Source organism: Rhinolophus ferrumequinum, chromosome 12 (assembly GCF_004115265.2).
Source record: "Rhinolophus ferrumequinum isolate MPI-CBG mRhiFer1 chromosome 12, mRhiFer1_v1.p, whole genome shotgun sequence".
NCBI classification, from domain to species: Eukaryota; Metazoa; Chordata; class Mammalia; order Chiroptera; family Rhinolophidae; genus Rhinolophus; species Rhinolophus ferrumequinum.
This window is the reverse complement of record NC_046295.1, coordinates 53,907,411-53,934,337: the sequence shown is the minus strand read 5'-3', so window position 1 is coordinate 53,934,337 and position 26,927 is coordinate 53,907,411. Positions and strand designations below refer to the sequence as shown.

The 26,927-nt window shown below is 48.9% G+C and overlaps 2 protein-coding genes across 7 annotated transcripts in view; both read right to left on the bottom strand.

Moving 5' to 3' along the window:
• The window catches only part of CCDC180 (coiled-coil domain containing 180), a 49,864-nt gene extending 41,802 nt beyond the window's left edge, over positions 1 to 8,062 (bottom strand). For all 4 annotated transcript variants that reach the window (XR_004424584.1, XM_033122116.1, XM_033122117.1 and 1 more), the window contains exons 1-7: positions 7,524 to 8,062; positions 6,029 to 6,219; positions 3,233 to 3,321; positions 2,160 to 2,263; positions 939 to 1,067; positions 731 to 841; positions 510 to 605 (exon numbers count right to left, since the gene is read on the bottom strand). Coding sequence is in view for 3 of the 4 variants with exons in the window: in XM_033122116.1 (XP_032978007.1) it covers positions 510 to 605; positions 731 to 841; positions 939 to 1,067; positions 2,160 to 2,263; positions 3,233 to 3,321; positions 6,029 to 6,219; positions 7,524 to 7,643 (840 nt within the window). In the remaining variant the exon portion in view is untranslated. The remainder of the gene's footprint in view (positions 1 to 509; positions 606 to 730; positions 842 to 938; positions 1,068 to 2,159; positions 2,264 to 3,232; positions 3,322 to 6,028; positions 6,220 to 7,523) is intronic.
• Positions 8,063 to 14,137: 6,075 nt separating this feature from the next.
• Positions 14,138 to 26,927, bottom strand: part of LOC117032342 (stimulated by retinoic acid gene 6 protein-like) — a 46,996-nt gene continuing 34,206 nt past the window's right edge. For all 3 annotated transcript variants that reach the window (XM_033123774.1, XM_033123773.1, XM_033123776.1), the window contains exons 10-18: positions 21,862 to 22,015; positions 21,397 to 21,472; positions 20,730 to 20,811; positions 20,349 to 20,397; positions 19,819 to 19,936; positions 18,629 to 18,748; positions 17,224 to 17,387; positions 16,331 to 16,477; positions 14,138 to 15,645 (exon numbers count right to left, since the gene is read on the bottom strand). In XM_033123774.1, the coding sequence (XP_032979665.1) occupies positions 15,497 to 15,645; positions 16,331 to 16,477; positions 17,224 to 17,387; positions 18,629 to 18,748; positions 19,819 to 19,936; positions 20,349 to 20,397; positions 20,730 to 20,811; positions 21,397 to 21,472; positions 21,862 to 22,015 (1,059 nt within the window). In that variant the 3' untranslated portion in view covers positions 14,138 to 15,496. The remainder of the gene's footprint in view (positions 15,646 to 16,330; positions 16,478 to 17,223; positions 17,388 to 18,628; positions 18,749 to 19,818; positions 19,937 to 20,348; positions 20,398 to 20,729; positions 20,812 to 21,396; positions 21,473 to 21,861; positions 22,016 to 26,927) is intronic.

Below are 26,927 nucleotides of genomic sequence, written 5' to 3'. Positions count from 1 at the left end.
TTTTATGGACAGGAAGTTCCAGGCGCCGGGATTGAATTATCTCAGAGTTTTCACATCTGGGCAGTGAAGAGGGAGGTCTGTGCTTCGTCCAGGACCCCAAGGCACAGACCTGGGCTACAGCCCATCTGTGAATCTAAACGCTATACACCCTTTCCCCTCCTGCGTGCTGCCAGGAGGCCCGTTCGTTATCTGGCTGCCCATCTTTCTGCACAGGACCCGGAAAGCCAGGAAAGCAAAATGTGCCTCCGAGTAGCCAAAAGTGTCCTTTCACACGACGGAGGAGTCAGACTTAACTCTGACTTTGGAGGTATCATGAACAACCTTGAATTTCTAGTTTTTTATCCCAAAGAAAGCAGCTGCAGGTGTGGACACATACTTAACACAGACTCTGATTCTGACCCTAAGTGGCCAACCTGAGTTATTTGGAAATATTACCTAGGAGAAGCCCATCATTCCTGAGATAGCAGGCCCCTTTGTGGGCTGACCTCCTGCACATGAAAACCACTCACCATGGCTTCTTCACTCATCAGACTGTACACATCGGTCCGCATGAGGTAGGAAGTTTTCTCTATGATTTCCATATATTTCTTCATTACGCTTTTTAGCTAGAAATGACAAAGTGCCATCGTTAGTGACTCTCTCTTTTCCTGGAGAACTAAAAGGAAACAGATGATGCCTCATAAATCCCACAAGTGAAAACCACCAAGAGCCCCTCCATCGGCCACCTCACTTTATCTGTCCGGGAGAACTCCAGTGAGTACAGTGTGTCATCCAACTCCTTAATCCTCTGCTTCTGGAGCAGGAACTGCTCAGCCACCTGATCCCATAGCTCCAACAGGGTCTAGGCCAAGAAGTTCGGGTCAGGCTGGGAGAACAGAGGGTAGGGCGGGGAGGAGAAGGGCCAGGGTGGGGCAGGCGGCCCACGAGAAGTCCCCTACTTGGATGGTGTAGTCTTCAAGGTTGTGGTCGTTTTCCACCTTTTTGAAGAGATGGTTGATGTTTTCCTCAAACTCAGCCAGCTTTTTCAAAAGAAGTGCTCCTGTCTCCAAGATGAGAGGTTCCATCCCCTAAAATAGGCCGGGAGGGTGATGGCTACGGTGTCAACATCCCTGGGGCAGGAGGAAACCTCCTCCCGCCACCCCATACTGGTAATGAAAGAGTGTCAGCCATGGTCCTCTCAAAATCATACTCAAAAATAACAGTCACTACCTAGACTTAAGAAGTTAAGACCTACTAATTAGTTTACAACCACAGCATAAGGACAGCCACCATTTGAGGCATACGCCACGTGCCAGACGCTCTGCTCTGTGCCGAGCTGAGCCCTTCTCCTCAGACTCATCTGATGCTTGTCACAGCCTGTGAAGCAGGTGCTGACATTTAGCCAGGTTCATGGTTGGGGCTCAACAAATATTCACTAAAGAAATAGCCAATGAAAGAATTCCAAGTTTACGTCAGATGAAGAGACTGAGGCTCAGTAATGTCGCATGAGCAAAGTAGCAGAGCTCATGATGAGACAGAGCAGCGTGGGACATATTAGGAAAGCAAGGAGCTGGCTGGAGGAGCACCTATGGGAACTTTGGGTATAAGAGCCAGCCCCAGGAATCCAGGGGAACGACATGAGTCAGAAAACACGCAGGAAGAAAGTGGTGACTGCAATCTGGGGCTCAGAGAGGACCCGAAGGGGCCAGGAAGGGTCTCGTTTAGGGACATTCTGGGACCAGTGTAGCTAGGGATGAGGTCTCTGGAGAGAAATAGGAAGCCAAGCGGGGGCAGTAACCAAGGGCCAGGCAGCATCAGGTTGTCAATGGGGGGTCAGGCCATTTGGCCCCTCATGAGTAGGATTGAACAGGGAGATCAAAGGTTGGGCTTTGGCGTCAGACCTGGAGTCCAGTTCCCACTTAGCCCCTTACATGCCAAGTCAGACAAGACTTCCTGGGCTCACCTGTAAAATGGGAATAATAATAGAACCTGACTTATAGGGCTATGTTGTAACAAGTGCTCGTACTGAGCCACTCAAACCTGGCTACTATGGTTCTGTCAACACCATGGTGAGCCTCTGAGAACCTCTGAGCTGGGGGGAAAGGGAGGGTGGGGGCAGTGACAAGCCCTCCTTCAGAATGGCCCAGGGACAGAAAGGGAGTGAGAGCAAGGATGCTCACCCTCCCAATCTGGGCGATCTCCTCCTTGAAGCTCCTCAGGGTATTCTCATAGGCCTTCCTCTTGTAGTCTCCTTGAAGGGTGCAGGTGCTGATCTTCTCAGGAACTGGGGGAGAACAACAGAGCTGACGAATCTGCCCTTAGAGCTCTGAGGTGAGGAAAGAGCACCCAGGAAAAGGCAGCAAGGCAGAAAGTGCCCTGGTTCGGGAGACAGGTTCCCAAACCAGGCCAGCAGTGTCAAAGGCTTCAGAAAAGAGAGACAAGACGAAGGTGATCCATAAATGCTATAGAGGATGAAGTCTCACATACACAGTTAAATGCTAGCAAAACGTTCCAAAATGCTATGTACAGAATGGGATCATTAAAGTTTTAAAAAAAGTTTTAGAGAAGGAAATATATACACAAATAAGAATAAGCAACACTTATGTAGCACTTAGTGTGTACCAAGTATTGTTCTAACTCAATTAGTTATCGGCCCCGTCTTACAAGTAAGTACACTTAGGTAGGCACGGAGGTTAAAGAACAAACGCAGTCCATGGCTGAGAAGGGATTTGGACGTGGGCCCTCTGCTCTAGGGTCTGCGAGCTCGCTCTGCTCTCCTGCCCCCTGACCTATGTGGGAAGCTCCACACCATGTGGTTTCATGACGGGGGGCACTCTTGGGAGAAGAGGTGCTGTTGAGGAGGGGAGTTTTTACCTTCTGCTTATCTCCTTCCTTTGTTAATCTATAGTGAGCATGTATTACCTTTTTAGTCATGAAGAAAAAGAGCCTCCATATTGGGATAAGTCAAATTAAGACAATGTGGTACAAAGGAAGAAACTGTAGACTGAGAAATCCTCCTGTGAAATTGCAATAAAGTGAGCAACACCCTCTACCAACTGGCTTTTATCAGTAAATACAGACGGTTCAGGCAGTCCTTCCTGCTCCCCTAGCTCCCTGCACTGCGAGAGGGCTGAGCGAGGAACACAGTGGGAGCTTCAGGCACCTCGCCGGTAGAGCTCCAAGGAGGTCCCCACGGGGCTCTCCCCCAGGCCCAGGCCAGGCCTGCCCTATGGCTGACAGTAGGCTCGCTCACCGATTGTGTCCATCAGGCCCCGTACTTCTCGGGCAGCAATGGTGCTTTCACTCTCTTGAGCTTTTTCCTTCTTAGTTGTTTCCTTTTCCCTGAGGTAGAAGCAAAGGAGAACAATAAACCCCAGCCCCCTCACATCCAGGAAAGCTCTGGCACCAGGAAGAGTCTTTAGAGGGCCAGTGGTCATTGCCAATAGCCTGGGTGCACTGATTCCAGAGTGCCCAAGGGTGTGCCAGTCTCCCTACAAACGCTGCCTGAGCAGACGCCAGGGATCCTAGACAACAGGTTGGGTCCTGCCCTCAGGGAGCTTGCAAACCAAGTTTGGGTGGTGAAAATGGAAGACCAGAGGGGCGCGCCTGGGAAAGCCAGACCAGCGCTAAGCATTCAGCATGCTCATGTGCTCTTCGAGCAGCTAATCAATCCTATGAGGCAGCTGGGGTAACTCCATTGTCCAGGATGGGGGAAGAGGCTCAGAGAAGTCGCTGTACGAAGCAGAACTGAAACTCCCAGACCAACACATGTGACATCCAGGTCCACGGTGCATGGGGTTTGGGTGTAGGAGGAGAGAGTTTGGATCCCCGGACAAACTATCTCAGCAGGGAGGACCAAGGTGGGTGAGCACGACCTTAGATGTGGAATAAAAATCCCTGAAGGCACTGTCTACAGGGCAAGCACCGCAGCAATGCAGCAGTTCTCAGGGATGTCTGCCATTCCTCGGGGCCCTGTGTGTATAGCACTTAGTGGACATTTTCCTCTGTACTCCTCACTACAGACCGACCCGTGAGGAAGACTGCAGGGCCCGGGCTGATCCTTCACAAGTGGATCGTTCAGTCTTGTCAACCAAATGCCTCTGGATTGAGGCAGTCCCACGGGAGTCCAAGTGCCCTGCCCATGGCAGCTGCTGACGGCTCCAGCTTTTTGGCCACTTACCCAGGGGCTTTGGGGGCTTGGTTTACACTGGTGGTCATCTATCCCTCCCCTGGGCTCCTCTTCCACCTACCCAGGGGCCCTACCCTGTGTGAATGAACGCACAAGTTGACTGACTGGGGAACAAGGCACTCCAGAGAGATGCTGATGCTGAGTTAGTGACCCCAGTCATTTTGAGGGTAGCAGGGCCTGGCAGATTATAACACATCTCCGTTCCTGCCATGGGCCATAGGAAGTTGTGCTCTGGATCTGCATCTAGGGCAGAGCTGGCCTTCTCTGTCTGTCATAGGAAACCAGCACAGCACATGCCAGAGCCCTTCATGAGAAGTGCCTTTCCAAAAATGCTGTCCTGGGGTGCCAAAAGCTCCTGCCTGATGCTGTATCCGGTTATCAAGATGATGGGTGGTCCCAGGCTAAACCCTTGGGGAAGGGGGGCCCTCGGGAGGCACCGGGAGATATTGGTAGACCCTGGTCCTGGATGAGAACAGGTCAGCTGCAACGGGGCTGGGACCTTTGTGGAAGCCAGAGTCATAGCCAGGCTGCGAGCCCGACCTCCTGGGAGGCGGAGGACCATGGACCAGCCCCAGCGTCTATGCCTCTGGATCCCTGCATCAGAGACATGGGCTGGAGAATGCTGACCTCCAGTCTGGGCTTGCATAGCCAGTTGGTTTGCCCTTCTGTAGGTAGTTAAGGGTGCTGAGGGTCAGAAGCCTCAGAGGAGCTTTCTCTGGGAAAAGTCAAAGGTCAGGTCAGAGAAGAGATGTTCACCCAGCATTGGGTCAACCCCTGCTCCAAAGGGGCTGAAAGGGAAAACAAAGGCAGGTAGAGGAGCACTGATGGACTTCCTGTCCCAGAGTCCCAGACCCGAGAGGGTTTATGGCTTGCACAGATCTTCACAAGCAGGAGGGAAGCCCAGCTTCTGCTACATTCTCCCAAGCACCCGGCGAGCAAGATGCAGCCCCTGCTTTTCTTCCCTTTCCTTTTTCCCTACTGGAGGAGTCTGAGCTCAGAGAGCGGAAATGGTCTGCTCAAGAATCAAGTTCAAATCCTGATCTCCCTGCTTCCACTCCGTCTGCTCCCGTCTCAGGAAATGGCACTCCTGCTGTCTATCTAATCGCTCTGGCCAGACACCTAAAACTCTTAGGACATCTCTCCTCCCATCTAATCCATCACCTGGTCCATGGGTTCTGCCTCCGAAATATACCTGAAGTGCCCTACTCTCCCTCTCACCGTCCCATCAAGCTTCCATGGATTGCTATGGCCTCCTTCCTGCCTTCTCTTGCAGCTCCCCAAATTCTGCACACAGCACCCTGAAGGCCTTGAAAATGCAAATCAGCTGATCATTTTAGTAATGTCCAAAACACTGACTATGGCCTACAGGGCTCATCTCCGGCCCCTCTCCCCAGGCCCACTGACTTCTTCAGCCTTCTGGAGGGGACCAAACCCATCTTATCTCAGAACCTCGCCCACTTCCCCTCCCTCACCATCTGGTTTCAGCTGAGGCCCCTCCTTAGAGAGCTTTCCTGACTCCTGTCCCACCACCTCATCCTCTGCGTCACAGCCTTCCCACTTTTGGGGGGACCAGCTTATTTATTTACTGTAGAGGCAGGTGGAATTCCCATACCTAGCACCTGGACCTAGGCACTCAAACAATAATTACTGAGAGGGTAAGGGGAAGAAGGGGAGGAGAAGCAAACCATCATGCAAGGTAGGTGTTATTACCTCCCTTTCAGGGACTTGCTCCCTATCTGCCACTCATCTTATGTGAGCTCTTTTTGAGTTTTTGAAGATTTTGATGCACCCCCATGAGTGTGTGTGTGTGTGTGTGTGTGCGCGCGCGCGCGCGCGCGCAGCCTGGAGGGCAGGACCGACCTGTGGAGAACAGGGTTTTCTGTGCTCCAGTCATTGGGTAGGCTGTGCACCCACTTCCGCTGCCGAGAAGTCATCATCTCCCCCTCAGGAATATCCACCTTCTTCATTAAGGGCTTGCTGCCATTCTTCAGGGTCATGGAACGCTCTGCGGCGGACTTCCTGGAGGCCCCCAAGGAGTGGACCAGCTGCACCTGAATCCACGAAAGATGTGAGTTGCGGGGGCCAGAGTGCAGACTCTCCAGCACCCTCAGGCTGACTGTGCAGTCACAGGAGGTTAAGTGGGAACCTGCCGGCAGGATGGCACTTTGCAGAGAAGCTTTCAACCCCAGGCAGAGGAGGGTTCTCCACTCCCCATAACACAGGAGGGTTCTCCACTCCCCATAACAGTCATCCAGCCACTTTCAGGAAGGCATCTCTTAAGAAATTTTAATGAGGACCAAGATGCTCATCCCAGCATTTTTATAATCACAAGTAATTGGAAAAATGGAACTGTCCACTAACAGGGGATTCGGTGAGTAAACATGGCCTGTGCCTACAATGGAATGCTAGGCATTTATTAAAAATAAGACTTGGACAGGATTTTGTTTATGACATGGGGCAATGCTTATGATATGATATCCCACAAAACATATCAACTACAAGCATAAATTAAAAAGCATAGCCAAAATGATACAGTATGATCTCAAAATTTTAAATGCTTAGAAAAACGACCAGGAGAAAATATGTGAAACATTAAGAATGGTGTGTTGTGTCCAGGGAGCAGGATCCTGTGAGTAATTTGTTTCCTTGGTGTCGTTATCCTTTTGTAATTTCCAAGCCTTCTACAGAGAACATTATTTAGAGCTCAAAGGTAGGAATGCAAATCCCTTTTAAATAATCAGAATGAAATTTCAAAGGAAGGGTTTAAGTCTGTGTACTTAAGATATCGTTTTGTCTGTGCAGCTTTTTATAGATGGCAAGGCAATCCAACAGCCTAGATGGTTGTCAAGAAGGTGTACATTATGGGAAATCCTAGGTCAACAAGCAGGCAGCCAGTAAATGTCAAGAAGCATGTGAATGCCCACTGACGTGGAAAAGGTCGGGAGATACTGTTAACAGGGAAAAAGCAGGTTTCAAAACACTAGTGTAGAGTCAAACCCAATTTTTAAACAGAAAAATTAGAAATGCTTGTATGCATAGGAAGAAGGCCCAGGGCACCCTAGGGGTAATTCAGGCTATTTCTGAGTAATTTAAATTTAATTAAAACGTTTAATTAAAATGTTCTAATTTTCAAGAATAGACATTCTAATTTTATATTCGTACCTTTTAAGAACTAAGAATTATTATTTTTAAAATCAAAGCAATTTTCAAAGCCCTTATTTCATTCAATTCCCAGGCAAGGAAACCTTCAGAGGGAGGGAATTTTGGGGAGGAGCAGAGTTTGGGGAGCAGCAAACTTTGGGGAGCAGAGGAAAGTTTGGGAAGCAGGAAAAGGGGAACAGAAGGAGAGGCCTACCTCAGCCTCAAAGATCTGCTGGTAGACTTTCCCGCTGCGAACCTTGGTCACGTTCCCCACTGAGGACATCTTGGCCGCTGGCTGGACACCCCTGCGGGGAAGCAGCTGTCCAGAAATCATGTCTGGAGTTTGATACTAAGACCTGGAGGTTGAGAGATCAACTCCTCCGACCCCTCCCAAGAGCAAGTCCTGCAGGCAGCCTGGCAGTGGTGGGACCCACTGGGGCCACGGCCCCTCTGCTCTGGGAGAAAGCCTCTAGCCCCTCTCCAGCCTCCGGGTTTTTATTTTAAATAAAAACAAGGTAGGGGCGAAGAAGCCAAAAGGAAACAAACCTCAGACAAGAACTTAACTAGTGGAGAAGCCTGGCTGTCCCAGTTGTGCAGGACGCAAATGTGAGAGGGACTCTGAAGCAAAGAATAATAAATGGCTATTGTTTTGTGCTTCATTCCCCCAAGCTCTTCTGGGAAAAGTCAGAGCGCCCAAGGTGCCAACTGGGATTTCAGACCCGCCTTGAACCCCAAACCTGGTACTGAACACGGTTCCTGCATCCTCACCCCATCCTACCCCTGTATGAACCCAGGAGGGGGCAGTGGAGGTTAGGAGCTACCTGACTGTAGCCACTCTAATTACAGCCGCCTGCGCGCTGAGAAGGCCCAGCAGGCTCCTCTCGTGCCCACCCCCAGCCCACTAAGGAGCAGGGGCAGACCCTGGACATCGCCTCTGCGCCACGCCGAATGGAAGGAAGCCCTGAGCCCACGGGCTTGGCCTCACCTCAATCTGCAGAAAGCACAACTCAAGTCAGCCAGGAACTGTTCTGCCTCAACTGCAACAGGACAACTTCGTCTCCATGGCAACGTGGAGAGGCGGGAGCCCCACTGGCCCCGCCCTCACTTCCTTTCCACCGAGGGAGGAGGGTTGCCCTTAGCAGCGGGAGCCCAGCCCCACGTGGAGTCGTGAAACTCTTATTAGTCAACCCCTGCCTTCCAGGTCAGTTTCTCCTCTGCACAGGGGATATCTCCGGACTGTCAGGAGGGTCCAGAGAAGCACACTAAATGTGCTGAAAACTAGCGGGAGAAAGGAGGTGTAGCTCTGAGCCATTAATTATGATCAAGAAAATCCATCCTATCTTCTTTACGTGGTTAAAACCAACCTCTGCTGGGAAGTAGCAGAGTAGCTCTTGACTATAAGAAGTGAAAAACATCTCTAAAAGAGACCACTTCTTTCTTAGTTTAGAAGAGCTCAGAATTCAGGCCTCAAGGCTTGAACAGAGTTATAATAAAAAGGCTAATTTATATGACTCTTTGAGTTCCATTCATCCGACCCACCACTGCCACATAACCCTCCTAAATACAGCTCTGACCCACCCACTCTCCTGCTCAGAGGGCCCTCACCAACTCTGCAGCCCCTACCAAACCCCTGGATGACCAGAGGCCCCACCTCTGCTTCCCACCTGGGGTCTCCCTGCTTCAGCAAACTCCTCACTCTCCCTGCACGTGCCCTGTCCCTGCCCTTCCTCATCCTGCTCCTCTGCTGGGATCCTTCCGTCTGCACACATCCCAACTCCGCCCATACTTCCGGTCCACTACCAGTGACAAGTGCCCCATCCTCAGCCTGGCCCCCACCTCCCCTTCCTCACCCCCTGTCACCTCTCCTCTCTCTGAGCTTGTATATTGGTTGCTGTCAAGTACAGTTCAGAGAGCCTGTTGGAGGTGTTTCCTGAAGGGTAGATAGATCATGCCTTACTAAGATTCATTCAACTTAGATTGCCCTTAGCAGGGGACTGTTCTCAGGAAGCCAGTCCCCTGCTGCTCCTCCTGTCTTCACTACATGCCCCAAGGGGAGGGACACCCTGCCTGCACCAGGGGTGGGCACTGCAGCGGAATCCCTCGGGCCAGGTGAACCAATGGGCTGCCTACCCTTGGGTCTGAATGGCTGAGCCAGGGATAGATACGTGTGCATCCTGCGACTTCCCCCTCTGCCCCTATAGCAGTCACTGCTAACCAATCACAGGGTTTTCACCTGGGTGTCTAACTGGCAAGGACATATGCCCGAGATGGTTTATAAGAGTCTGCGGAACTGATGGACTCTTAGTGGATCCTTCCTGAATGGAAGTCAGAAGTGTCATGTAAATGAGGAAGTGAAGTGATACCACCCTACGCCCTGGTCACCCCTTACCCTGTCAGAGTTGATACCTCCAGAGTCCCCTTCCTGAGAGGATAAAGACTGCTGTGAAGGGGAATGTCCTGGGGGATTTCTTGGGGAGGTGAAGCCTTTGGCATGGCCTTGGGCCCAGCCGGGGGTGCAGAGACCCCAGAACCAGGCTCCTGAGACACCCCATCCTTCTCTATCCACTGTTCGCCTGGCTGGGTGCCTGGACAAACATCGAGAGCCCAGAGCACATCGAGGACCCTGTGAGGCTGGGGCAGTGTGAAGGCAGCTGGGACATGGCCTCTGGCTGGAGCGGGGAGAAGCCTCTTCTGTGTGGGCCTCTGAGAAAGTCACTGCCCGTTTGGGCCTCTGGCTCCTCATCTGAAAAATGGAGGGTGCCAGTGCTGTGGTGCAGGCCTCACAGAATGGTGATGTCCAAGGGAGGAATGTGCTGGAGCTTCGTGCCCCATTCTGCCTGGAGGTGTGAGGGGAAAACAGTGATGATAGAAATATGACACTACGTCCTCAGGAGACCCTGTGAAGTACGTGGAATTCTCCTCACACTTTCCAGATGAGGAAACAGGCTCAGGGAGGCCAGGCCACAGGCCCAAGGCCACACACTGGGTGAGTGTTCGAGCTGGGATTGTTCTAGAATCAGTGCACACCGGAGGACAGAGTAGCATTAGTACTGACTTGGGTCTATGTCCAGGGTTTGAGGTTACGGGTTCTGGGGGGGAAATGGGGTGAGCGGGTTTGGCCTCAATGACCCTTCCTGGATCCTGGCAGGTGCAGCCTTCCAAGTTTGCCATCCTGGAGATAATAACCCAGGTTGCCCAGAAGAGGCAGCAGTAGCATCAGGTGGGTGCCTGTGGGGGAGGGGCTCTAGGGTCAGAGGAGAGGGGCTCCTCCCTCCCAGCTGGAGGCCTCCCTAGGAAGAGAGGAAGGGCCTTCCTCCTGTAGCCCTGCCTCCTGTCGCCATAGCGTCTGCTATCCTCCCTTAGAAGTGAGCAGGAGGAGGGCCTGGAGAGCTGGGTGCTGGTTAGATTTGGGGGTGGGGTGGGGCCCAGGACCTGTGATTTGCCAAAAGGTGGCCCTGAGAGGTGATTAGGAGGAGTCTGGTGTTTCGGGAGGGTGGAGGGTGAGGGGAGGGAGGATTGAGGGGAGGCTGCTCCACATGGGAACCCTGGGGTGGGCCAGGCAGGAAGGCTGAGGGGGAGGAGTTTTCAGGGGAGGGCATGGCAGGCACCTGAGAGGGCCTCATCAGCACTCCCAGCCTGGTGGCACAGGGTGTGGTCCTCTTCCTTGGCATGTTCTTCACTGACCTGGAAAGGCTGGACACTGTCATGGGGGATTGTGTGGAGGCGAGTGAGCCTGGGGGCAGCACAGTGGGGACCCGGGTCTTGAGACTTGGTAGCGGAGAGCCCCCCATACTGAGCCCTGAGTTCTCAGCACGTGGCAACCTCCTCTCAGGAGAGCCTCTCAGCAGCTAGGGGGTCACACCCATCTTAGGGATGAATGAACGGAGGCTTCACATAAGACACCCATCTGGGCTGGCTCCCCAGGCTGGTGAAGTGGCAGAGCTGCCTGAATGCAAAGCTGCAGGAGGTTTTGTCCCAGCTGGACTCAACCTCTTCCTCAGGCTGTGCCCACAGAGGGGAGGGGTGTCAGGTTCCTCCAAGGCAGGCAGCACATAAGTGGCTGGGGCCTCAGTCTCCCTGTCTGTTGTCACAGAGGATGGGGCTAGCGGTCCCTGAGTCTCAGCTCCCGTGTTTCCCCCACCCGGGAGCCTTGAGTCTGGCCTACACGCTAGTCCTGTTTTGTGTGTGCCCTGCCCCCTCAAGGGCCCTGGTGGTAGTGCAACAGGAGAAGAGGTAAAGCTGGGGGCCAGTTATGGGATTGGGGGCTCTTTCTGGTGGACTTTGGCTATTTGCCTCCCAGGGGAATCAGATCAAGCTCCACACGGAATAAGGTGACCAGCTGTGACACTCACTGCCGGGGAGGGGAGGGAAGTGGAGATCAGAGACTTCCCCGGGCAAGACACTCCTTGCTCCTTCCCCTACGTCTTACATTTGTTTATTGGGAGACTTTGATAACAGAGAAGTGGGAGACCCATTACATTGTGGGTGGGGACTGGCAACAAGGACAACTTCCAGGAGGAAGCGCTACTTGCACCCCATCTGAGAACAGTTAGGACCTGGATGGAATTGGAGGGATGAAGGGTTCGCATGTGTGCAAAGACCCAGGACCGGCCCCTGCCTCACCCTTTATTCCCCACAAGGCTCTGCAGCATCCCCTTCCCGGGCCTATCTGCAGCCTGTCCTTCCCTCTGGCTCCACAATACAAAGTAACAAGAAAGAGCCTGCTGCTCCAGGCGGCAGCAAATGACTACAACTTCAAGCCTGAGGAGCAATTTGGGGCCTGGTTGGAGCAGCTCAGCGAGAATGAGAGGTAAGGCTGGGCCGGAGCTGGGTGAGGGCAGACTCTCCCTGGTAGCTGGCTCCAGACAGCATATGGCCATGGCTCCCTTATCAGCCCCAGACCGTACTGCATGGCTACCCCTGAGGTCCCCAGACTTGAGCTGGTGGGCAGGCACTGGGTGGGAAACCTGAGGTGTGACTCCCAGTGGGCTCACAGGTTGCTGCTCTGTCTTGCAAGACAGGAGCCCCTGGAGCCCCAGTTGTAGCCAGCCAGCAGGACACTCAAGGCCAAGAACTGGCCATCATCGAGCTTAGGGGTGAGTGAGTGTCCAGGCTGGCAATGGCTGAATCCTCAGGGCTCAGTAAAGCTTTGGGCAAAGTGTGGTATTGGGGAGTCAGATCCCAGCTCCACAGACTCAGTTTCCTCCTCTGTGAAATGGATGATGCTAAATGATCACTCACATTGCAGGGACAAACGGGGTACTGTTGACTGACCGAGCACTCAGCACATTGTCTGGAGCACAGAGTGCAGCGGGGGGGGGGGGGGCAGGGTGACCCTGGGGGAGGCCCCCCAAGGTAATCCCTCTCTTCTATGCAGCCACCAGGCCCTCAACACAGAACTCAGATCACACTCCTAAGGCTAGGGGGCTTTCACACTCCTGAGACCAGCTCAAAAGCGACCTCTTGTTCAGCAGTGGGGACATAACTGGGGCACTCGGGGTACACTGGGTCAGCTCCTCCTGCTCTGAGGTGAAGAACATTGTGAGCCTTTTCCTGGGGTTTCCAGGAAGGCCAGAATAGGAGATGACACCATCCCATCTCCCTGAATGCTCTTTCCCAGTCTATTAACTTATTGGGGTGGGGGGCAATATTTATCTTTTGAACATAGTAAATGCTAAATTTGAATATTATTATATTCAAATCCTTTTTCTTTTACAGCCTGAGAGTTGAGGTCTGGTTCTTTCACTTCCTATGCTAATTTAAATGAGATGCAGACTCTCACACTCCTCCTTGAACTAAGATATCGCTGAGTGTACATGGGAGAAGGAAGGGAGAAGGGCCAGCCCCCTCCTCGATTATGAAGGAGCCTGTCAAGTCTCCCTTCCTCAGAGGACACGTTCATTTCATTATCGGGAAATGGGCGAGGAGCAGAGCTAGCCCCTCAGAACTCCTGGATTTAGAACTAGAAGGTACTTTCACAGGCATAGCAACAACCACTGAAATATGGTTGCCTTTAAAAATAGGACAGCGGCTGCCTTTCTGCAGACTTGAAGGAAGAGGGAACATATTCTCCTCTTGTTGAGGTTTCTTTTGGCCAAATATTAGGAACTTGTGGTTTTCGGATTCAATCTCTGGAATTGCATCAGCACTAAGTAGGAAAACAATGAAGGAGATTCAACATTGCATATGGAAGGGACAAGGCCAGAGGAAGATAATCTGTACATGGACTCAGGGCAGGCGGGATTTCCCATCCTTAGTCCCCCAGCAGGGGCCCACGATCACCCCTTACCTAGATTTGAATCCTTCTGGGATCCTTGTCCAGGACCTCTGAATTCCTTTTCCTGCTTGTGTCACATCCAGAGGAAAGATGTGTGATGCACCTTTTAAGAATACAGCTGGGCATCTTTCCACAAACACTTACGCTACCTATGAACCAAGATTTCCAGCATCTTTGCACTTCCTTATACAATTCTTTTTATGACAGAAATTTCCTAGAGGACCCCAGCCTGTCATGGACATCGTGGCCACTCCTCCCAGCTGGGACCTGATGGATCATCGATGAGTTCTGCTTGGCCAGGATAAGAGTCCGTATACTTGGCATAGAAAGACCCCCCCCACACTCTCCCTTGCTAGCCAACGTGACTTCTTTGGCCATCTTCCAATAGGTCTAGAAGCAAATAGGGCTGGCTGATGGGTGTAGGCCCTGAGGAGAATCAGCAGTACTTTGCAAGAAAACTACCTCAGGGGAGACCATTATGGCTCCTTTCTTCATGGAGCTGAGCATAGCGAGAGGAGGGCAGACATTAGTCAGGTCACCACGAAGTGTAACATTACAAATAGCAATAACTAATATATTTATTGAGAGTTTAGGATTTATCAGGCACTAGCTTAGGAGTGTTTGTATGTGTTAACTTATTCTATCCTTAAAATCATTTGGGGTGTTGCAGGTATTACCCCTCTTTATATGGAAGGAAAAGGAAGCACAGAAAGGTAAAGTAATTTGGCCAATGTCACACAGCTAGGAAGTGGTGTGGGGCTCCCAACACTCTGAGTCCCAGTTTTCTATTTCTAAAAGCAGAATGACAAGCCTCGTTGTGGAGATTAAGTTAAAAGGAATCAGCCTGGCAAGCAGACCTAGCGACAGAACTGGATTTACGCAGGTACTCACTAATCACTGCTGAGATCCAATGGCTCTGGAGATGGACAGGGATTTCCCGCACGCTGCGGGTGGGTCCTCCTAGCACTCACACAGGCTTCATGAGTGACTGAATGGTCAGACTTTGTACAGGTCCCGGCCATCAGAGACCTTATGCTCAGGTGTGAAGAATTCGGGTAAGTCCTGAGCCCTCTGCACGAAGAGGAATGTCCAGGCTCCCCAGCCTGGCATCTGGGCCTCCGTGGGTGGCCTACCAGCCCCCAACACCCTGCATAGCAGACACCAGAAGACTCACCCTCCTCAAACATGCCTGGACCTGTCCTGCCCCTATCCCTTTGCTCTTTTTGTCCATCCCCTGGAATGCCTGCACACCCTGTCTCTGCCTCCTCAGACAGGCAGTTTTCCCTGGGGATCCCTGCTTGCCAGAGTGAATCGGTACATCTTCTCTGTGACCAAGACCCAGGTCATTTCCGATCCGTCCCTCATCCCAGTGGCCATGGCAGGGAGAGCTCAGCAGGTGGCCGGTCACCCTACTAGACTGGATGCTGGATCATGGACTCCTCTTCCATCACCATGAGGCCTGGAAAGCAGGAAGCAATGAGGACCCTGTTGAATTAAAGCCGTACTTTCTTCCACAGAAAAATTGCATCAAGTGGTTAAACTCTCCTGATATAGAAATTTTACCACCTTCTTCAGGGACACAAAGTTCTGCCCTGTGATCAAATTATGTGCTTCTCAACATGGAACCCTCCAAGGCTGCCTCCTAACCATGGAGAGTAGAAATCATGATTGAGCAGTTTGTTCAACAGAGATTCTCTTTAGTTCTTGATCTTTACCAAGGGAGTGAATTAGACGCAAGAGGTCATCATTCAGCCCAGGTGCTGTCCCCTGAGTGGCTGGTGCTGTGCGCCACCTACATGGACAGTGGCTGTGCATCCCATGACATTGCAGGGACAGTGGCTGGGTAGTCTGGGCCTCCTCTTAGGAGCAGTCATCCTGGGATGGACTTGGAGCAGTGTGGGAAGTCAGGGTCAGCTCTCCGGGCATGTCAGCAGAATCTGGATAAACTCCTGGGAGCCATGTCCTGATTTCGATTTTCTGAGCATGACCAGTCTGGGGTTGTTGATCAGGGTCTGCAGCAGGAGCCACCTCGTCCTGGACCTAGCTGAGACGCGGGCACCTAGGACAGAATCAGAGCAGGCAGACTGGGGGGAGAGGGCAGCTGTCTCTGTCCTTCTTGGACGCTGTAAGAAAAACTGCTTGGGAGGGACGAGGTGTGGCGTAAAAGTGGGAGAAGAAGCTGCACCAGGACTCCCGGGGACATGAGGGTGGTGGGAGGGATGTGAGTTTTCCCAGAGCTGGGAATCTGCCGTGTTGGGAGCAGTGACGAACAGTCCAGATCGGTACTGACAGGACATGGCTAACGGGGCTTCCCAGCAGAAGGCAGAGCAGAGTGATAAGGGTGGGTGTAGACAGATAGAGGCTTGAGGGGCCGGAGTAGTGGCCGTGAGAGCTGTGGTACACACAACTGAGTGCACCTTGGAGTGCATCTGGCCTGAAGCCTGGGATACGGGTGGGGTCTCCAAAAAAATGGGGAATGGAGGACAAAGCAGAAGTAGAGCTCATTTCTGGGAACAAGGGACGAGCCTGGATAGAAAGACAAGGACATAAAGTTTCAGGGGTCCTGTCACCAGGCTGACTGGGGGCTAAGCCTCCTGATCGCTTGGGTAGATTTCCCAAGGCATGGAGTGTGGAGGAAGGGGAGCAGGCAGGGGAAACCTGGGACATCTCGGGGATCCCAGAGAAGCCTTAGGGTTCTTGTTTCCTGGGTCCAACCCCAGGGTGGGTCCAAACAGGAGGCTTACCTGATGACTGACTGAGGTGCCCGTATTGGACGGCCTGCTGCAGCCGCCGCTCCCTGTGGCCCGTGATCAGTAGGTGACAAAAGCTGACGAGCACGGGGTTCGTATGATAATGGTCCACATATAGCATGCCAATCCATGCACGGAACCCTGACATCCAGAGGGCAAGTTAGGCCACGCAGCACATCCATCCCAGGACGGCCCCAGCCTGTGCTTTTTATGACATAACTACAGCGTCCCTTTGTTCCTAAACTGTGCCCGTGTCTCTGCTGAGAATCTAGAAAATTAGGTATAAAGAGCTGAAAGGGTTCCTAGAGATCACATGCTAATCCGTCCACTTTATGGGGAACCAGAAGCTTAAAAGAGCTGGGAGCCACTGTGGCCAATACAGAGAAGCCGTTAGTTGTGTGATAAATGGATGAGTGAATGAATGGGCACGGGCCAGAAACAGAACAAAAACGAATTTTGCTTTACGAAAATGGCTTTGATTTGGAGTATTTCAACTGAACAGACTGTTTTCTTAACTAAGTTTCCAACTAATACCCAGTAATTCTGAGATGTGTCCTTTTTCAAACTTTGCAGAGCTGTGCATTCATAAATTATCTTCTAACTGTTCAGACAGAATTCCACAAGCTCTTACTGCCTGCCATTATACCTCAGAGGTCTGTCAAATACACAGGTATTTAGTAGCCTGAATTTCCTCTGACCATTGGGCTGACTGTTTATTTATTTGTGTTTCCTACTCAGCTTTATAGCTTCCCCAGGAAGATAAGCTCTAAGCATAAGTGAAGAGTGAACTCGAGGCCTCTCTCTGGTACCCGACCTCCAGGCAGCTTCCGCAAAGGTGGCAAGTCCAGCCCTCCCCAGATGCGTGGCCACCGTGGCGGGCCACTTACCCATGTCCGCTCTCTCATAACCACTCTGCATGATGGTCCTGTCAATGCGGGCGATCAGCCACGTGCCCAGGATGCAGCTAAAGAGCAGCCTGGAGAGGCAGGCGCCCAGGCCCAGCAGCACGTTATAGAAGAACAGAAAGTAGTTGAAGTTGTGGAACACTTTCCTGCAAACGGAAGCAGGCAGAGGGGCGGCACCCTTTCAGTGTGAGAAGGTGGCCGGGCAGGCAGGCTCCAGGGCCCCCAGACCTGTGGTCCAATCCTCCATCTCCCGGCTCCTGGCCGTGTAAGTCACACTGTAAGTGGGAGCTGGCTGTCCCCACCTCACAGCACTGGCATAAGGACTGGCTCCGATGGAGTGTAGAGGGCTCTGAGCACAGTGCAGGGCAAATGTTAGTGGCAACTTAATGTTTGATGGGATCTTTGGGTTCTGAGGTTTCTTGTATAAGAAATCTCACGTGGCCACAGCTGGTTTTGTGGTTGGAACAGAGGTTGTGACTTTCCCACTGTCTATTGGAAGAGAGACCTGCCCCAGCTGGAACGGCTCCAGGTCGTCCAGATGAAATTACCCAAATGACCACTTGACCAGGTGGTATCCTGTTGCCTGTGGGATAAAGCCCAAACTTTGCGTATTGAATTTCTGGGCCGTCTTTGAGAGGGGCCTTTCTGGCATTGTTACTTTGTGCCTCCTCCATCTGAGGCCACTCCATGGCCACCATATTAGATTCTCATTGCTCTTCCGACATGCCCTACCCTTCCATGGCTTTCTGCCTTCATCTGTCCTCTGAGAGCCATGGCCTCTCCTCACCCCTACCTGTAGGAATCCCACCACCATGCCGGCCTCAGCTCAGATGTCCCACCTACAGTGGAATTAACCACTCTCGCCTCTCCTCTACCACCCTGCCTCTCCTCCATTACTTGCATTTCTGTCCTTTTGTGCCCCCCCGAGTTTACTGTCCCTATATCTGTGTCCGTCAGCTCCATGGACCATTGGCTTCTCACAGGCAGGTCCTATGGAGATATCTCTTTATCCTCAGTGCCCATGTTGTTTCCTCTATGAGTGAGTGCTTTGAATAAATGACTTAGGAAGGAGGACCACTGCAGGCCAGGCACTACTGTACTAAGTTCTTATGTGAACACATTTCATTCTCAGAACACTTCTTCGAGGTACGCACAATTATTTGTAAAATAAGGAAACTGAGGTTCATGGATATTTAGTAAGGTCACATAGCTCCTGAGGGGTGGAGTCAGAATTTGGATCCAGGCAGTTTGGCTCCAGAGCCCACTCCTGAACCAACCCCTCACAGAGCATAGCGTCTGCCCAGGGACCTGCCAGTGATGAGGAGGGAGGAATGAGAGACTGCTGAGACCAAAGTCCTACACTCACCATTCCCTTCTTTGCCCTCACCTGTTGTTGAGTGCCAAGGGCTTCTGCTTGTCAGCTGTGTCCATCTTTGGTTGCAGGAAGAAGCTGGTGGCGATCCATACTTGCAGGATCATGAGTCCCAGGACGATGGATATGGTGAGGCTAAAACACAGGGCGAGACCATCCTGAGGTGGCCTTGTCCACTCTTCCCCATCCCTTCTCAAAGGCCCAGCGAGAAAGAGGAGTGAGATGCTGATGGCTTGCCAGACTAACAGCAGCATGAGCTCTGTGCTTTATGCCCACAGAACATTCGCTCATTCCCATTGTGCAGATGAGAAAACTGAGGCTCCCAAAGGGGAGATGACTTTTCCAAAGCCACATGGTCAGGTCTTCTTGTTCCAGACCAGAATTCCAGGATTTAATTATGTCCTTTTGTCCAGGAAGGCAACTGGGATGAGTGGTTTAATAGCATGGGAATCAAAGAAAGGAATGGGGTTTTTAGAAGAGCTCATGAAGGCCATGCAAGAGTGGACAGAGAAGGCTCTTCCCCAGACTCAAGGGTGGCTCTAGGTGAGTATGGAAGGTCAGAGCTCGGAGTAGGGAAGTCCCCAGGGAGCACTACTGAGTGGCAGGGTCCAGCAGTGGTTAAATGAGGCTTCGGTTTCAGATGGCCCAGCTCCCAATCCTGCCTCTTCCCCCTCCTTGGACAAATTAGCCTCTGTTTCCTCATCTGAAAAAGAGGGAGCTGATATTAAGTCCCTACCTCAGAGGGTCCTTAAGAAACAAGACACATAATGAATTCTCAATAATGTCAGCATTCACTTTTCTCTTCCATATGGGTTAACTGAGGCTCAAACAAGCAATTTACCTGAGTCACAAAGCTGATCTAAAACCTAAGCTCAGATTCCCTCTCCTTCCACTATACTGTGCTGTCTCTCACTTCACCTCCCCCAACCTCAGTCTTCCCAGCTATAAAATGGACATATGTGTATCCCCCACAGACACAACTGTGAGGACCGCACTGAACAGTGAGAGTGAAAATATTTGGTAAACTGTAAGGCTCCTATCACAATGAGTTGCTATTTTGGGCCTATGCTTGGGTCAGAGCTAAGAGCCGACATCCAGGGGTTGGTGAGAGCCAAGCGGGAAAGGGGCATTTTGAACAGCAGCTGCAAGGGCCCACCATTCCCAGGCCCCGGGCAATGCCACGCAGCCCCCCTCCCAGCACTTACATCCCGATGCCCAGTCCTTGGAGCACCTCCAGGCCCCGGTTGTGGATGACGGGCAACACCAGGCCGTACATGAACATCACGCCACCCAGGCTCTGCACCACGTGGATGATGAGGTAGCCTGGGGGCCGAGGGGGCCGGGGTCACTCCAGGGCCCTGGTGACCCACTCCCACGTCTCTGCCTGCAGTCCACTCCTTACGCTGTTTCTTCTGCCTGGCATGCCCTCCCTTTTCTTCCTGCTGGCCTTCTGCTCTCCCTGACAGGTGCAGTTCAAATTCAACTGCACTAGAATGCACTCACACCCTGCCCTGGTCACCACCTGCTCTGAGTCACCACCGGCCTTAGCATACACACCCAGTGGGCTCAGGACCGGTGGTGACGATGCCCTTCACGTGTGGGATTCTCCCCCTTCCCTCGAGTAGGTCCCTTGAGAGCAGGAGCTAGGGCTGACGTGGCCTCCCCTCTCCTCCCTACCCACACAGGTGCCCAAGAAATGTGTGTTGGATTGAATGGGTCGTGTGATGGCACTTACCCCACAGTATGTAGGCTATCTGCCAGCCAGAGTACCTTGCAATGGCCACCTGAGATTGAGAAAGAAAAAGGGGTCTCAGAGGGGAGGAAAACCTGATTGCCTCTGACACATGTATCCATCATTCCTGTCTCATGTGAGACTCACCCACCAACCCACTGAGGCAAGAGTCCTGATTCTCCTCATTTGACCGATGAGGACACCAACTGAGGGCCGCATGGGGACGGTCCTGAGTCGCCCAGCAGCAGAGGAGAGGGCTCTGGGCTCCCAGTGCACGGCTCTCCTCCCCCAGGACGCCGCCGCTGTCCGCTGTCCGAGGTGCAGGAGAGCAGGTTTTGGTAAATCACTTAGTCTCAGAGCAGAGAGAGGCGTCTACAGACTTACCACGCTCTCGGATGAGGAAGGATTATGGAACTTCAAAGGGAGAAAGTGTTTATTTCCTGCCCACAACCTCTTCATGTGCTTTCTGGAGAAAAGATGAGAAATAGTAATATTCATAACAACCACAGCTCCTCAGACACTTAGCGCTCAACACAAAGAAGGCCTGTGAAGGGGACGGCAAGCAGCTCAGCGCCCCCTACTGACCACAGCTCATAGGATGGTCTGATTAGCCTTAAATTTAAAATATTTTGTAAAAATAATATATAGTTGCCTAGTCCTAATGGTGACTAAATGTGATGTCTGAAGCTGTGTATGTGGCTTTTGTTTTCTTCATTTTGCTCTATTTTCTTTTTTTTCTACAATGAATACGAATTACTTACGTAGTAATACCTTAAAACTGATACAAACAGAAAACCATTTTTAATGATAGCCCCAGCTTATAACAACAGAAAGGGGAAAGAAAAGGGGCTATGACCCCTCACAATGCCAGCACCCCAAGAAATCCAGTTGGTTTTATCTTACTAACAATAGATGTTGCTGTCCCCGGACCTTGTATACACACTCCTGGTTCCAGTTTGGGCACTGCTGGCACTGCTCGGGCATTCTTAGAAGATTCTGCCAGATGCTTTCCTGGCTGAAGACACACCAAGGACCCCCAGTGCCCTCTTACCTATAACAAGCCAAAATGTGGAATAGATAGCTCACACACGTGAGGGAGGCAGGCAAAATGGTCACCACCCAGACTCCTGAAACAGAAAAAGTGATAGGAGAAGCCTCAGAAGATAAACTAGAATCGCTATTTTCAAAATGCAGAAACTCAGATCAGAAAGGTCTGGGGGAAAAAAATATTCTTCCTTTAACACATTTCTTATGTAAATAAAATGTTGCTTATATTTCTTTTTCATGTTAGCCACACATAGCCTTGATATACTTTATTTCCTGCATAATCCTCTCTTTCGGTATTAATAGTTTCAATCCTGTGAGTAACAGGGAAGAGAAAAATTGTGGAGTATACACATCATAGGTATCTTCCTTCCTTGTAAAACATCACTAATAGTTGCATTTGTAATTGTCCCTTTTTGTGGGGTGGCGACCCACCCGAGTGAAACAGCAACCTGTGCAAGGATAGCTTTACCTTTGGTGACATTCATCAGCTCTTTCACCTGCAGGATGATTGGAGTCAGGGTCCCTGTGTGGTTCATGGAGGTGAGGTAGCTCTCCAACTTGCCTTCAAACACATCCAGCTCGTTTCTCACATACAGGAACATGCAGAACTCAATGACAATGAACTGGGGACACAGAGCAAATGTTTCACGGTCTTACCTGAGTCCACCTCAGTATGTGAATAACACATTTCTCTTTGGTTTTGAGGTCAAAATGCTTTGAATTCATCTAAAATAGACTCTGGACACTGGCTCTACCGACATGAATGGGACTGTGACTTCAAACTTTGGAGACATGAGTCATCCCAAACTCTATTCTTCACACAACAGCATATAAAACTAGGCCTCACAAGGGAATGCAGGAACGCTTCAAACTTAATTAAATCAGAGTGACATGAATGCCTAACTTCGAATAAGTTATCCCTTGGGGACAACTTCAGCCGTATCTCTCATTGCTCCCCTTCTTGCATTTTGGTGACGATCAAACCAGAGAAGGTACAGTTGCTTGTACACGTATCATGCTTACTCACCCCACCATCTTGTCATCATGCCATCTACCCCCCGCATCACCATGCCATTGCTTCTAGGATTCCTGCTGCCATTTTACGTCACCAGCTGAATTCTGTTCATCTCTGAATGTGGAGCTCAAAAGCTATCATCTTCAGGCAGCTTCTCAATCTAGAATAATTCACTAAACTTCCAGAGCACTTCCACCTTCCCCTTTTCCCTCTTTAGCTGGTAGGCACTTCACACCATATCTCATCTCCCTCTCTTAGAATACGGCCTCTCCCAGCCTAAGACTCCTGAATCAGTTCTCTTTGTTCCAGGTCTTAGCGCAGGACATGGCATACAGCCAACAATCAGTAAAGATGTGAGGAACACAGTAACTCCAAGTGAATCATTCCCTGTTCCGGACACTCTAGTTGTCCGTTAAAGTCCATTCTCTGTTTCTTTGGGCACAAAGCTGGGCTACAGTTCCAAACCTCCCTTGAGTTAGAAGTGGCCACAGGACAAGGCTCTTGACAATGGAAGAAGCGTGGAAGGGATGTGTGCTTGGAAGGCCCTTGAAAACCTTCCATATGTACTTCCCTGTGCACCTCCCCCTTCTGCTGACTGGGTACAGATTGGGAGGGTTCTCAGGGATGATGAAGCACATGATGGAAGCATCTGGGTTACTGAATAATACACAGTGGACTGCTGCCTCCCAATCCTGAACACCACTCAACATTGTTCTGTGGTCAAGACTACACGTAGTGCGAAGTCACTAAAACGTAGGGGCTTATGTGGCACTTCAGCATAACCTAACCAGGACATTCCCTGAAAACAGTCACAGGACTAATTCACACGGGTGTCATCCTAGTACATTTAAAATGCGCGGAAGACAGTTTGGCCTTGCCATTTTTATCCCTCCATTTTGATCCAGACAGTTTACCTCAGATAACTCTGACCATATGAAATGTTTTGATTCTGTGCTTAACAAAATATACATTGAATACTGACTGAAGTCTGAATTATGCCAACATTTAAAAATTTTGTATTGAGAAAGCAAACTCAAATAAAAGCAATGAAATAAGACATTTTAAGTTCTGACCTTTTTTTGAACTATAGTACAGTAAGCTTATACACTGTTATTTTTAATTCACTGAAATTATTTGTTAAAATCGATTAGTTTATATTTAAATGACATGATTTTTGTTCACCACATAATTTGCTGACTATAAATTCTGCTACTGTAAGTTTATTTTAAGTATTCCTATTAAGTCAACATTCCTGGGTCAAATTTTGTGTGCCAAAATGTTTTCAAATATATTTTTCTCCCATCAATTTTTAGTCAATGATAAATTTTACCATGTGCAGGTTTAACCATTATCAGTTTGATTTTGTGTGGAATTTTTTAATTAAAGACTTAATTTTTTTTAGAGAAGTTTAGACTCACAACCAAACTGAGAGGGAAGTGCAGACAGCCTGTGTTCCTAACTGTCCCCACACTTGCGTAGCATCCCACATTATTAGCATCCCTCACTGAAATGTCATTATCACCCGAAGTGCATAGTTACAATCAGGGTTCGTTTTTGGTCTTGTACATTCTTTGGATTTGAACAAATGTCTAATGACACGTATCTACTATCACACAAAGTATTTTCAGTGCCCTACAAATCTTCTGTGTTCCATCTATTCATCCCTGCCTTCCCCTTAATACCTGGCAACCACTGATCTTTCACTGCCTCCATAATTTTGCCCTTGTCAAAATGTCATACAGTTGGAATCATACAGTACGTCACCTTTTCAGATTGGCATCTTTCAGTTTAAATATGCATATAAGTTTCCTCCATGTCTTTTCATGGCTTGATAGTTCATTTCTTTTTAACACAGAATTGTATTCCATTGTCTGGATGTACCACAGATTATTTATCCATTCAACTACTGAAGGACTCGTGTTTGCTTTCACATTTTGGCAATTATGTATAAAGCTGCTATAAATATCCATGTGCAGGTTTTTGTGTGGACATACATTTCCAATGCATTTGGGTAAATACCAAGAAGGGTGATTGCTGGATCATATGGTAAATTTAGTTTTTTAAGAACCCAGAACTGTCTTTCCAAAGTGGCTGCACCATTTTGTATTTCTACCAGCAAATGAATGAGAATTCCTATTGCTCCACATGCTCACCAGCATTTGGTGGTGTCAGTATTCTGAATTTGGCCAAATAGGTGTGTAGCAGTATCTCGTTTTTTAAATTTGCATTTCCCTGATGATATAAACTGTGGAGAATCTTTTAATGTGCTTGTTTGCCATCTTATTTGGTGAGGTGTCTACTGAAGTCTTTTGTCCATTTTTCAATCAGATTGTTTGTTTTCTTATTATTGAATTTTAAGAGTTCTTTGTACAGTCTGGATAACAGTCTTTATCAAATGTGTCTTTTACAAGTATTTTCTCCCAATGTGTCGCTTGTCTTTTCATTCTCTTAAAAGTGTCTTTTGCAGCGCAGAAATTTTTATTTTAATGAAGTCCAGCTTATTCTTCTTGATTCTTTCTTTCATGGACTGTGTCTTTGGTGCTGTATTTAAAAAGTCATCACCAAAGCCAAGGCCATCCAGACTTTCTCCTATGTTATCTTCTAAGAGTTTTATAGTTTTGCATTTGACATTTAGGTCGGAGATTGATCCATTTTAAGTTAATATTTATGAAGGGTATAAGGTCTGTGTCTAGATTCATTTTTTTGCATGTGTATGTACAGTTGGAGCAGCACCAATGGTTGAAAAGAAAATCTTTTCTTTCTGATCTACTGTCTTTGCTCCTTTGTCAAAGATAAGTTGACTAGGTTTATGTTGGTCTATTTCTTGGCTCTCTATTCTGTTTCATGGATTCATTTGTCTATTCTTTTGCCAATACCTCACCGTCTTGATTAGTGTAGCTTTATAGTAAGTCTTGAAATTGAGGCGTATCAGTCCTCCAACTTCCTTCTTCTCTTTTAATAGCTATTATGAGTTTTTTGCCTCGTCATATAAAGTTTAGAACCAGTTTGTCAATATCCACACAATAACTTTCTGGGATTTTTATTGGGATTACATTGAATCCCAAAAAGAGCAACTCAATTTGAAATAGATCAAGTTGAGAAGAATTGTTATCTTGACAGTATTGAGTCTTCCTATCCATAAATATGGAATATATCACCATTTATTTAGTTCTTTGATTTCTTCCAACAGAGTTTTGTAGTTTTCCTCATATAGATCTTATACATAGTTTGTTAGATTTATACCTAAGAATTTTTTTGAGGGTGCTAATGTAAATGGCATTGTTTTTTATTTCAAATTCCACTTGTTTATTCCTATATAGAAAAGCAGCTGACTTCTGTATATTAACCTTGTACCCTGTAACCTTGTTATAATTGCTTATTAGTTCCAGGAGTTGGTTTTGGTTTTTTTTGTTTGTTTTTTTGTTTTTGTGTTATTTTTTTGTCAATTATTTTGGGTTTTCTACATATACAATCATGTCATCTATGAAGAAAAACATTTTTCTTTCTTCCCAATCAGTACACCTTTTATTTCCTTTCCTTGTCTAATTAATTATCTAGGATTTCCAGTAAATGTTGAAAAGGAGTGGCTAAAAGGGGACACCCTTGTCTTCTGATCTTGGTGGGAAAGCTTCTAATTTCTCACCATAAAGTATGATGTAAGCTACAGAGTTTTTGTGGATATTCTTTATCAAATTGAGGAAGTTCCCCTCTATTCCGAGATTACTGAACATTTTTATCATAAATTGGTGATGGATTTTGTTAAATGTTTTTTTCTGTATTGGCTGATATGATCGTGTGATTTTTTTTTCATCTTTAGGCTGTTAATGTGATTGTTTACATTAATTGGTTTTTTTAAGATTGTACCAGCCTTGCACATCTGGAATAAATCCCACTTGGTTGTGGTGTATATCTTTATACATTGTTGGATTCGATTTGATAATACTTTGTTTAGAATTTTTGCATTTATGTTCATGAGAGATATTGTGCTGTAGATTCATTTCTTGTAATGTTTCTGTCTTTGAGGTTAGGATGATGTGAGCTTCACAGAATGAGTTTGAAAGTATTCCCTCTGCATTTATCTTCTGAAAAGATTGCAGAGAATTAGTACAATTTCTCCCATAATGTTTCATAGAACTCACCGGTGAACCCATCTGGGCCTGTGCTTTCTGTTTGAAAGGTCATTATTTATTGATTCAATTTCTTTAATAAATATATGCCTGTTCAGATTATCTATTTCTTCTTGTGTGAGTTGTAGTAGACTGTGTCTTTCAAGAAATTGCCCCATTTCACCTATCAAATTTGTGGGCTGAGATGTGTTCATCCTATTCCTTGATTATTCTTTTAATGCCCATGGAATTTGTAGTGATGTTCCCTTTTACATTTCTGACATAAGTAATTTGTGTCCTCTCTCATTTTTTCTTAGTTAGTCTGGCTAGAGGCTTACTGATTTTGATTGTTTCAAAGAACTAGCTTTTGGTTTCACTGATTATTGATTTCCTGTTCAATTTCATAGGTTTCTG